The sequence below is a fragment of the Rhamphochromis longiceps genome, linkage group LG7, assembly GCF_057381845.1.
Source record: "Rhamphochromis longiceps isolate RC_006_pf linkage group LG7, R_longiceps_female_GT1.1, whole genome shotgun sequence".
NCBI lineage: Eukaryota > Metazoa > Chordata > Actinopteri > Cichliformes > Cichlidae > Rhamphochromis > Rhamphochromis longiceps.
This window is the reverse complement of record NC_140563.1, coordinates 13,007,537-13,020,227: the sequence shown is the minus strand read 5'-3', so window position 1 is coordinate 13,020,227 and position 12,691 is coordinate 13,007,537. Positions and strand designations below refer to the sequence as shown.

The 12,691-nt window shown below is 43.2% G+C and overlaps 1 protein-coding gene across 1 annotated transcript in view; it reads right to left on the bottom strand.

Annotated features, from left to right (window-relative positions):
• The window catches only part of roraa (RAR-related orphan receptor A, paralog a), a 190,940-nt gene that overhangs the window by 52,229 nt on the left and 126,020 nt on the right, over positions 1-12,691 (bottom strand). Inside the window, exon 2 of the mRNA XM_085412223.1 lies at positions 8,247-8,276. Within this exon, the coding sequence (XP_085268349.1) occupies positions 8,247-8,276 (30 nt within the window). The remainder of the gene's footprint in view (positions 1-8,246; positions 8,277-12,691) is intronic.

Below are 12,691 nucleotides of genomic sequence, written 5' to 3'. Positions count from 1 at the left end.
CCAGTAAAGCCTGACATCAGCTCTAGGGGGAGGCAGGCGTGTAAACTAAAATAGTTTAACCTTCTGGCTCAAAGCTAGAAGAAGACAACAGAGGAGCAACCTGATGTACAAGATTTGCATCCAAAAAGTTGTTTCCAAAGAAAAAACACACACAAAGTTCTGAAACAACAAAGTGAATAATGAGGGAGCGCCTTTTTGTTCCTCAGAAGAAAACCCTTTTAGCTTAAACTAACACACATTTAATGTTCTCTCTGTGACTTCTGGTAATGTAGGTCCAGGGAGGCATTCCACATCAACACAATGTAGATTACTCTCATTTATTAAAATACAGCTCTGGTCAAGCATGAAAGTAACTTTTCCTGAGTTCTATGAGCTTTAAAAAAAACAAGTGACCCACTCGAGGGACTAATGTTTTTCCTCAAGATTGAGGGAGATCTTCAGGCTATGCGTGATGTGCACCACTTAGCCTTCCCCCTTTCCCTTCTTCCAGCGGACCGGGATCGAGCTGCTCTACGGTGGACAGTGCGAAGGATCTCTTTACTGAGCGCACTCTCAACACTTTTACTCTTGACTTATGAGGATGCCATGGGTGCAGGGGAGTGATTCATCATTGGATGTGTTCTTGCACCCTCACACATTAGTAATGTGGTCCGCTGAGGAGGAGTCCTGTCATCAGTCTGTACCTGGACCCTCTGAACAAGGTAGGTCAACAGGAGGCAGCAGCGGCTGGCCCACTTTTAGTCTTTCACAGCACCTTTAAGTTTCCTCCAGCTCTGCCACAGCTGAGCCTGACGGACACACTAAGACCAGTTTGGTCAAGGGGAGGCACAGCCTTCGCTATAGTCGCTATATCTGTTGACTCAGTGAAGCCCGTCCTCTGAGCGGCCAAGTACGGAAAGCCACAACTTGTTGAGAGGTTAAAGTGAGGCGGAAATCTTATTTTCATTAAACGTTTTTACAAAGAAAATGGCACAAAAACAAACAAGCTCCGAGTCGCAGTTTGGATAAAAAGTTCCCACACTTACCCATCTGAAACTCCCTGCAGGAATTTCATCACAAGACTCCCTAGTATTCCGTAATAAAGCAGCAACAAAATAACAAATGGCTGTCTGTTCCGTCACAAAATATACAGCCACTTTGAGTCAGCGTAAGCCTTTGACCTTAACATTGCAGGTAATGCACATTTAAATACCTACCTCTGTATTCATGTTTGTCATTTTACTTGTGAAGATTAGGTGTAAAAAGGCTATTTGAAACCAAAACACAGGATTAAGGGATAATGCTGCTCTGTGTCTTGTGAGTCGACCTTGATTCTGTAATCCAGCACAATACTGGAGAACAGCGTATTTCTCGCTCTTGTACATTCAATACTCTCACTGTAGAACAGCTCACACTGATGTAATGGCACATAATGGCACCACGCTGACTGACAAAGTAATCTGAATTAAGGGGAACTTCATTGTTATATCTGTGTAACAGACCTGGAAATACTATTACAAGATTTGTACAAAGAAAAAAAATATTCACAGCACTTTTATATATCGATTACAAATGAAAGGAGGAGGTATACACAGAAAATTGTGTTGCAGGTAAAAATACAGAGATGGCAAATAATGACCAAAACAACACAAATGAATTGTTTTGAGTCACCTGAACTTTAATGACCACATTGAGGAATGAACTTGATCTTTAAAAGTAAGCCAGTTTGAGGTCAACCATGGTGTTATTAAGGGCTGTGCCACTTAATCAGAGTGGATGCCAATTTAGCAAAGGGCTAACTATGCAGGAGGGACCATCTGAGGCATCAAACAGATCACTGAGCATTGTGTCACCTGCCTCTGCATACCTCTGTACAGTATACACGCGCTCCTTTCCACTCAAAATCTGCTTTATTTTCCTGACTCCATATCTCCTTACCTGTTTTTTTCTTCTTCTTTCCTTCACCATGCAGCAGACACAGTAGAATGAAAACCTGCCTTTGATGTCTGGGATCCTATAATGCTGAGCAGTAGAAATCCGCATGCCTGTTATCTCCTGAATCTTAATGATGACGGCTAACTTCACAATGGGTTAACCACATCTCTCTGTTATCGCGCTGCACACCCACAGAAACACAAATTAATAGCAACGTGGAAAAAAAACAAAAAACAGCATTCCTCTAATAAAGCAGATTCAACAAAATGGGCACAATGCGATCAGCACAAATGTCAATGTATAACATCACCAAAAGCTTTTGTGAGCACGTCTGCTTTCGTCTCTGTGTAGGAAGTTTATTTTCCCTCCTCTCCTTTACTTTTTGAACAGCTTATTTGTTGTAAAGTTCTGATCCTCACTTGAAATTATCTTTTTTCCTTTCATGATGCAGTAGCTGTTTTGATGGCACATATTTGTTTATATTTGTTTTTGTTAATGCACGAAACTGTCGATTTTTATTGCTAAAAAATTGAAAAGAGTAGAAAATTGATTTTGCTTCACTTTCCTTTTGCATAACTTCTATGAAAAGACCAACAATATTATAAACACACTGATCAATGAAGAGCTCAGTGAAAGCTGAGGAAGGCACGTCAAATTATGGACCCATCATTTAAAATTTCCCCATCAGCATTAGTGAGGATCATATCTTATAGAGCTCTGTGACCTCTGCAGCTGTCGCCCTCCATGAATCAAACCTTTCATTACATGCTGACACTCCTGTCCTATGCCGAATGTGTATACACCATAGGAAAGTGATGAGGCATTGGAAACCCGACGAGAGACGGCTAACCTGCGCTTTTGCAAATGCTGGTTGACTGCGTGCCGCAGCGAGCGAGAGGCCAGCCGTGCCCTCCCAGCCATGCCAACTGCTTCGCCTGGCAGAAGCCACCATCCCAGCACAGCCCCTCGCTCCTTGGCCCCTTTCACCTGAGGCGGCAGACAGCCGGCATAAGAGAAATCGCCCGCAGCAGATGGGGCCACTTACTTTGGCTGGCCCATCCGAGCATTGTGTCCTTGTCACATGTCACTTACTCTTGTTTTCCAGTCTGACAACGCTTCAAGACAGTGCGTTCGGTTTTGTGTGAGACACAAAAGGAAGAAGAAGAAAAAAAGGTGAGGAAAAGCTGACGAGGTGTCTCTTCACTCAAGCTCAAATTTTCTGAAAGAGCCGGCACCACGAGAAGAACCAGATTATGCGCCAACAAAAGCAGAGCAACCCCCCCGACAAGAAGCGGTCTTGCACCCCTACGGCTCCCCTCACCACACTTCCCCTTAGAAAACAAGCAGGGCCCCTCGGAGGTGATAAGACGAAGAGACTTTACATCCAGAAACTTATGCAAAGAAAGTGCACGCACAAAAGGCCATTTGCAATTTTACAAAATGGCAGACGTAATGCTTTTACTGAAAAATGAGGACCTGCCATATTGAGTTGGAGAGGAAAAGACAAGGCAGGAGGGAAAAAATAGAGAAAAATCATGTTGGCCTGGTTTACGACAAATAGATAGCTCTATTGATTTCCCTGTTACAGTGACTGTCCATCCCTCACTGTTGTGATTACACTGACCTATTTCAGAAAAAAAAAGCCATCTATTATAGATTAAACCAAAATGTCCAAAAAGAAAATACTCCCTTTGTGGAACAAACAAATAGAGTAAGACGAAAACATAACCTACAGTACACAGAGAGAGAAAAATATTGTGTCAATTTAAGCATTCAATGTTGCTGTGGGAGAAGAGGAAACAACCAGTTCTAGTACCATGCTGAGAATCAAATAACTTTCCAGTGAAATAGAGGCGGTGTGTTGTGAGGCCCTTTTTATTGTCAATTTCACATCCAACAAAAAAACCCAAAAAACCCCCCACAACATTAAAATGACTGCGTTATTGCTCAACTAATGTTTAAACATCATAATGCCAATTTAACAAATTCAGGAAAATGGCCGGTAAGAAGAACAGATTATAATGGATTTCATAATCTACCTATGCAATACTCTGTACTGCATTGTGTTTTTCAGTGCACCACAGTACAGCGCGGTTCGGTGTTGTATGTTTTTGTGCTGATGATTCCTTTGTGTCTGTACGTATTGCTGCGTGCGCTCGTCCTGCTCCACTATGTCTGTAGCAGCGCGTCTCACTAGACTATCTCTCTCCGCTTAGCTCAGGGGACTCTGGCTGGCTGATCTTCATTATCAGCCCTAGCTTAACAATGTACTGGATGCACTTCCCACATGAGTGCAACTAACAAATCCCCACAGAGCTGAATCAAGGCAACAATGTGATGAAATACCTTCAAACAACCACTGAGCATGGAACACTGAGCTATGCAGAGACAACTCACACTGCCCTGGGCGATTCCACAGGAGTGCGCCTGTTGCCAAGCAAAATTAGACAGCAACTGGGACATATTATTCTCCTAAATTGGCAATGTACAGCACTATTAAGTACCATAAATCTCATGTTTGATTAGCTGAAAATACCTCGACTCACAGAGCCAGTGCATTAACATTCTACAACTCAGACATCCAAGCCGGATCTGCCATGGCATTTTTTTTTTAATAAAGTAGATTCTTCACAAGGGGAAAACTGTCATTGTGTTATGTGAAGACAGACTGCATTATTGGGATTAATAAGGCTGTTAGCATATTTTTAAAAAACATGTATCAGTCAACTTTTAAGAGTGTTCTGTAAAAAGAAAAAGAAAAAAAACCCCACACACAAAACAAAGACATGAAGTCTACAGACTCTTATAACTTTGAGAGCGCATCAATGGGCGATATAATTTCTCTGTAACTCGGAACTGAAAGCAGCGCAGAAGAGTCTGAATCATCGGGTTTCTTTTGGAACAGATTAGCCGTACTATTAGTATGTGAATGCACATCGCTGACGAGAGAAACTCAATAAAAGCTGCTAGTAAATAAATGATGATTCATGAGCGAGGCCATGTTTCTCAATCAGTGCGAGAAGTCTACCAACACAATGGAGATAAATATAGGGTGAGGGGGGAAAAGAAACGCGGGGCTCTCCAAAATGTATCTGTGGACCGATGAAAGGAAATCGTCTGTCTCTTTTTCTCCTTTCCCCGGGTTACATTTGTACTACTGCCTCCCTCTGGTAAGTCTATTCCCAGTCAGATATATTACACATAGACTGCTACACACTGACACTGGTATAATAATGTAAACACTGATAAATATATCACAATACCATGACAGGATTAATTAAGAATAATATATTTTTCAGCTAAATTAGCTATACAAAGAGTTTTCTACTTTTAAAAATTTTCTGTGCTGGCTGTCTGATGGTTCTGTTATTTAGATATATTTGGGTGTTATTATATTGTTATGGATGTTCTATTTATGCTTTCATAGATAAAGCTGTGCAACTACAAGTGGATTTGCAGATCTTTGTCTTGCTGCGAATTATGGTCTGAACAGTCATCAAACAATCAGTATACTGTAAATCTATAGCTGCAAGTGAGAAAGACAGGGAGGATTAGCTCTAAGTAATCATGAGATCTGCTCTGTTCAAGCAAGAGCATCCTGTCCACATGACCTGCGTGTGTATGTGTTAGCTAGTGCTCTGCTATTCGAGCTGTGAGACCCAGACTGCTGATGGTAGATTAGAGGTGAGACGCCTAATCTCAGTGTAATCAGCTATTGCATCTGAGCCTCCGCTCCACACCATCTCTCTCAACAGGTCCAAACAGAAAGTCATCTCACAGCAAAACAGCCCCGCTGAGGTAGAAGAAGGTGAAGAGACATATCTGGTGTCCAACATCAACGCAAGAGGGGGAAAAAGTGCAAAATTTAATTATCTTTTACTGTCACCTCTTCCTGACATGGGCAGTTTGAGACATAAAGATGGAAGGAGAAATGAAAGGGAAAAACCAACAAGAAATGTGCTGGGGGGTTATAGCAAGGACAAGTGGAGCCAGCAAAATCCCCCAACAGCATACAAAAGCGCTGTTGAATCAGACGTTACGCGTTCGGGGTTTTCCTTTAATTTGTCACAAGTGCGTAAATCAACTGCTACTCAGAGAGTCCATAAAACAGATGTAAAACTGCCAGGGAAAGGTGCAGGAAAACCACAGCTGACTTCTTGCTCAGAACTGAAGCTTTGTTGTAAGAAGAAGTGATGGCGAGGGACAGCCCCTTTGAGGAAATGAAGAAAGAAAGGGGGAGACAGATAAAGAGGCTCAGACAATAAATCTATGTAAGTCCTGAATGGGGAGAGGACATTACAGTCAATGACACAATGATATAAGTATCTGTTTTCATCTAGAATACTTCACTTTCTGATGGCTCAATGATTAGCGATGAAGGGGGTTCGAGAGGAGAGGAGAGGAGAAGAGACGAGAGGAGAGGAGAGGCGAGGAAAGGAGAGGAGTCTGCCAGTGAACAGCTGCCCCTGTAATTTATATTGATGAGGGGACTGGCATGGCGGGGAGCTTCCAGCAGTTTGATCACTCAGGCAGAGTGGGGAGTTAGTCAGAGACACAGCCCATCCCTGTGGTCCGGGTTGGACCGAGAAGACCTCCTAAACACACACACAGAAACTAACATACTTGCACACATATGCACATGAAATCAAGGCTGCCAAGCTCACATTACGCGTGGCAGCGCGGACTGGCGTATTGGGGAAGCCAATGTTTTCACTCCGGGAACAGAAATAGATCTACATCTTGGCTATAACCATGCAGGGCAGAGCCATCTCCCTCATTATTACTCCACCAGCCATATAATCACCAGGCTTCTCAGACCGTCCGCCCGCATTCTCAATGACCATTAACTGGCCCTTGAACTTCTTCTTGTGCACGCAGCTCTGACGAGGCTCCACAGCCGCTTCCTGTCTGTAAGGCACAGCAATCAACTACTTGTTAAGGGGCTTTACTTTGATTTCCGCACATGGATAAGATTTGAATATTTCTCACTGAAATGAGACAGCGTAGTCCAGTCTCTGCCCAGGGCTTTGAACCCAAGACTCCTAAATCATGCTCTTTGATTTGAGCCCCCTTCCAGTGTAGAGGTGCTTAGCGCCGCACTAATTAAGATAGCGGGGTGGTGGATGGCGGGTCAAAGCGTTTCTGTTCTACCTTGAAGATATCCTGACACAAACATGAACACGCATCAAAAAATAAATTAATTAATTAAAAAAAATACCATAGCCCCTCCAGACAAGCAAATAGCTTAACACACAACCATGCTGCTGTTTTGACGGGGCTGTTTGAGTAAGGTAGAGCTGTCTAGCACTGAAGATCATATCCCTTTGCCCTGCTGTCTGATGTAAGAAAGAGCCGGGGTGTTTAACAGGGGGAGATGCAGCCTCTCACAATCTGAAACACTCCGACCGCTCTTACAGAAAAGCCCCCTGGCCTTCCCTCTCCACAAGTTTCATCAGAGTGATCAGAGAGAAAGGATAGCCTTCAGGGCTAGTTTCTTCCATTCACACAGTGGGGTATGAACACACATATGGATGTACACGCATGCACAGACACACTGCAGAACACCGCACAAAAGCGTTTTTACATGCTTTCTCGATTGCACTTCACATGTGTCAAAATACAGTACAAATCTCTTGGAAATCATTGATTTCTGCAGGTTTGACTGCTCATCAATTCTTCATAAGCGCACCGAAATTGAAAAGGCAGCGGTGGTAAGAAAAGGCTGTGTACTATTGTTGTATTGCACAAAAGGAGCCTTGCATCTAGCATGTGATACATGTGTCACATACAGTGTCTGTATCTTTCAATTTTAGTGATAGGATCTGCACTTGAAGAACACAAAGTCTGGTAGTTAATGCAGCCTCAGAGGTTAGAAACCACCACGCTGCACCACATCCGTGTTTTTCAGCTGCAAGGCCTTGCAGAAAACAAAGAGGTGCTTCACCACACTGTCTGCTTCAAATGTGCATGATTACCAAGCAGTCATAAGACTGCATAGCATTTTAATTTCCTCTCTGGGGTTATCATCATATTCTCTCCAGTATGGAGACGGAGAGATACAAAACAGTGAAAGTGGATGAACAGAAATCTAATTGAAGGCCTTGATTTATGACAGTAGTAGGCAGACAACAGCACATTTATAGGCAATGATGAAAAAGAGTCAACATAGACACAAACATAATGATCTCACCATCTCCACTATACATGAGGCAAGGGGTTGTTTGTTGTTGTTTTTCACATTAAGTATGGGATTCTTCTTTGAATTAAGTATCACTTTTACCGTCTTAAAATTGTAGTAGAATAAAAACCACATTAATAAAAATTGTACTTACAAGTATGTGTCTTCTTTGTTACTGAGATACCTGTGAAGAAAAAAAGCAAATAAAAATGAGAAAATATATTTAAAAAAACAAATGACATGAACTATTCACATGGGGCTCTTATTAATAACTTATAATATGATAACAGCAGCAAAGAAGGAAACCCTGTGTTGCAACAGATTGCAACAGACCAAGGTCACTTAGGTGGCCCTGAGTAATTATGTGTGTAGGCTGGTGTTTAACTTAGGGCCATTCTATAGCAACATCTATGACAAGGTGGCTGAAACCCCATTTTCTTCAGGCAGTGAATAAAATTTCAAACTAAAGGGAAAAAAAACATTTGGAATGCTAATGTGTTGAGTCTCCTCTCCGATTGGGTCCGAGTGCATGACTAAGCCACTGGCCCTAAGGGAGATAAAGGCATTTTGACCTTAATGTTAGCTAATCCTTTATTTAAACGGTTTCAATACAAAAGGGATTTTTGAAGTTATTTTGTAAATAAATTGTAAGCCCTCGCTCGTCTGACCGGCTCAGGAGGCAAAGAGATGGCTCACAAAAACTCCCTTCTTAATGTGTGACAGAGTCTCCATTTTAAAAACTGTAACATGATCAAAGAGAGAAACGATTGGATACACTATAGAACAGATATAAGCAGTGCCAATGTGGGTACAAACGGCTTATAAGAAGCAGGCAGTCTGACCAGGTTGAGTCAAACCTGGGCTGTACTGCAACTGCAACTTATACTTCCCATCTTCACCACTTCAGGTGTCAGCTCCTTGAGTGAGCCACTTTGGGGTTTTTATTTTTTTTAATTTTTTGGCTCTGGCTCCTTCTCCTGTCTGCAACATTGGTCTAATGCCCCAGGAGCCTGACGCGGACAAGCACACAGCCAGCCGAGGTCCCCTGCGGCCCCTAAGATGCTCATGCTTTGCAGGACGAGAGCACACTAATAGATCCCACTTGTCATGCGGAAGCAATGGCTAATTTTTCTACAGCTTGCATTTGAAACTCGGGGGACGGCAAGTTGACATGATTCAATAGCTCTCTGTGAAAAAAGGCGTCTGGCCAGAGATAACAATGTTTGAGACACGTTTGAGGGGAAACGAGTCAAAGTGCAACGAGGGGGAAAACAAATAAGCCCTTCGGTCTCCTATAGACATACACAGAGAAACACATAGCTGATATCAACTCCACTGAGCAGGAAGAGGGAAAGCCGTCACCTAGGGGCCAGCAGCCTGTGATGGAGCTAGCATTGTTCCATTGCTCAGGGCCAAAAGCTTCTGTTCTCTCCAACTGTGACATTACGCAAGAAGAAAATAAACAGTACTCGAGTCTTAATTCTGCACTAAAATCAGATGACATGGGAGCCAGCGAGACCTGATGGTTCATTAAAAACCAGCAGTGTCAAAGCTTCTGTTCTAAGCTTCAGCTTATGCACAAGGCAGCTGCAAAGGACTGTATCAAGCAGCTAACTGGCTGATGGTTAAGACAACTCGTTAACCTACGAAGGAACACAGTGGCTGTGCTTAGCAGAAACCGAAAGAGCAAATAGGGTGGCTTTCTGTCAGAGCCTACGCTACTGCATAAAACAGACACTTCACAGCTTTCAAGAGGAGTGTGGTCAATGACACATATAAGATATTATTTGATTTAAGGGCACGATATATCTACAAAATGCATAAAACATACAGAATATGCAAAAAGTTACAGAGAATTTAAAACAACTGCCTCCAGCTTTCATCTGTCATCTTCTGAAGTGTTAACAAAAGTGTGGTGGCCTGGCTGGAGAACTTAAAGTTGTAAACAACCCTTTGCTTTGTGAAATGTTTGTGACAGAGGAAGTGAAAGAAACAGCTTGTGTGAGGGTGTGTACATACAGTACATGTGGAGGCTTTCACCCAGCTTTAGCCACACAGACCACACTGATAATGTTGAGTAGATGCTTTGCTGTCACTGACTATTTCGCAGTCAAAGTCAAGAAGAAACCATTCACGTGAGGACGTATGCTTCTAAAACTCAAGTTTTCAGCGCTGCAGTCTGCCTGCCTGATCATTTTTACGTTGCTTCATTGCCTAGCTGATACACTGAAGCCGTCATGAACTCGGTGCAGAGCAGTTCTCACTCTTGTGCCTACCACATAAATGCTTCATTAAGTCAACTCCATGCAAAAGGGGAATTTGCCATAAAAGGTTTTAGGGTATTTTCAGAAGTAAACCATTTTGTTTAGCTTATCACCAAAATTTTTGTGTGCTCACTTGGAACAACAAAAAAAAAAAAATCCTATCGAGTGCATTTCCAGCGTGTTTGAAAAACTGCATTATTTAAATCATCCTGCAGTCGCCTCGTTTTTTTCCACACACGATAACCTATTATGAAACTTTTACTGATAGCAGATGATAATATGCAGTCGGTAGAAATGTTTACAACATGCTTTTGGTGTGTGTTCTCACGCAAACATTTCCTAGAAACAGTTAAAAACAACAACAACAATTTCACAGCTTACTCGCTATCAGGTTTGTTACTGTAAATAAGCCAGATGTGCTGAAAATGACAAAAGCCAAAGACATATTGTGCCTGTAAATGTAAGTAAAGTGAGAGAAACACAGAAACTGGTAAGACAGCAGAGCTTGTATTATTTGCACTGTAAATAATAAGGGCTCCAACCAACTACTGTGCTACTCCCATCTACTTAATGCAGCACGCCTAATGATAACAAAACTACTCCCACGGTAATATTTTCCAGGGTGCTGATATAAAACTATCACCATACAGACAAAGGCTCATCCTTCCTGTTGCTATGCAGGTTAGAAGAAGTAGGAGGGGAGGTTAGTGGGCCCACTTCCTCCTCTATGTGTCATTCAAAACCCTGTGATTGGAGGTGGCAAGGAGAAGGGGCCACAAAGCCAATGAATGAGTCAGGCGGTGAGAAAGAAGGAGTTAGCTCTGGGCACTGACATTGGCAATGCCTGCCAGCTCCTGTCTTCTCCACTGGATGGCAGGTTCAGAGGTCAGTCTGGAGGTGAAACTCTCCTTGGCTGATAAACAGGCTGCTATAAACAGACGTATAGCTTGTGGATTTTCTTTTCTAAACATCTACTGTGCGCGTTTATGAGCGTTAATAGAAATTCAAGTTAAAAGGCTGTTGCCTGTGTGAACTTGTAGCTGAATTCCAATTTCTAAATTATACATTTGTCACAGTGGAAGGAGGGACACTCTTCGCTGCCTTTGATCAGTCATACTTTCCCCTGCCTGGGTAAACAATTCAGCATTTGTTCTCATGAGACACTGCCTATGCTATAGAGGAAGAGAGGTACCGTGCAAACGACTGGAGGTTAGCCTCCACCACATCTATCTGCAGGGGGGCACACATCCTGTAAACATGCCACTTAAACAGGAGGAGAGTGAGTCGGGGGTTTGGCAGTCACAGCGCTGCAGCCGGCTGTGGAGTGCGGTGCCATCGCAGGCGACTCAAAGTGACAGCACTGTAATGAAGTCTGAGGCACACGGCAGGCTGTACGTCATAATTTCAGGTTCCTTAAAGCCTGACAGGGAATGATTATCATGGATGGTTATTGTCACCCTGCCTCCCTGGTAGACGAGGCGTGCTCTGGGGTTGTTGCACCATGACATTCAAAGTTACAGTCTCCTTCATATAATGGAGCTGTCCTCTCAGCGCGCTAATGGGAGCGATCCATTTAACCTGTGCCAGAAACACACAGACGAGGAAGTTCCTAATGCGAGGCCTCTCCCGTGGGGACGTCACACTCCCCCCCCGGCTGCTCCCTTCCTGCTGCTTGATTCATTGACTGGTGCTCCTCACTTATCCTCATTCACTGTTCAGTCTGGGGAGACAGGGAGGCTCGCTTCCCGCTGCCTGCTCCACATGCCGCTGCTGCACGCCCGCCGCACACAAGGACGGCGCCGCCGCTGCAGACCCAATTGCAGTAGGAGGCAGTGAGGGTCCAGTGAGGGACTGGCTAGACACCTACTGGAATTACGGGTCAATACCATAGGCCTTGGGAATGCTAGCAGTATCCACTCTCCACAGTTAATTAGTTAATATGGCCTCGAAGATAGAAAAACACAGATCATAATGGAACGTTTGCTTATTGTCTTAATGATGGCAGCTGTATGGGACTGTTAATTTTAGGCTACTCCTGAGGTTGCTGGTTAATAATGGTGGGTAAGACGAACATCTTAAGAATGATCGATGTGGTCGTGTTCAGCGGTCCATCTCTTGACTGCTGCTACCTGCCCAATTAACAAATTGCTGCTACATTCCTGAGAGAAAATAATTAGAAATAATTAATGTGTTTCTCTTCTTAGCCATCACAAAGCTCCAACGAGCGGCTCGAATCGTTTAGGAAACGTGATCTTTGGAGCTGTGCTTTTAAGAAATTCAACAGTGGTACAAATTCAGGCTTGGAGGAAATTAGAATATTCAGTGGGCTAGGTGA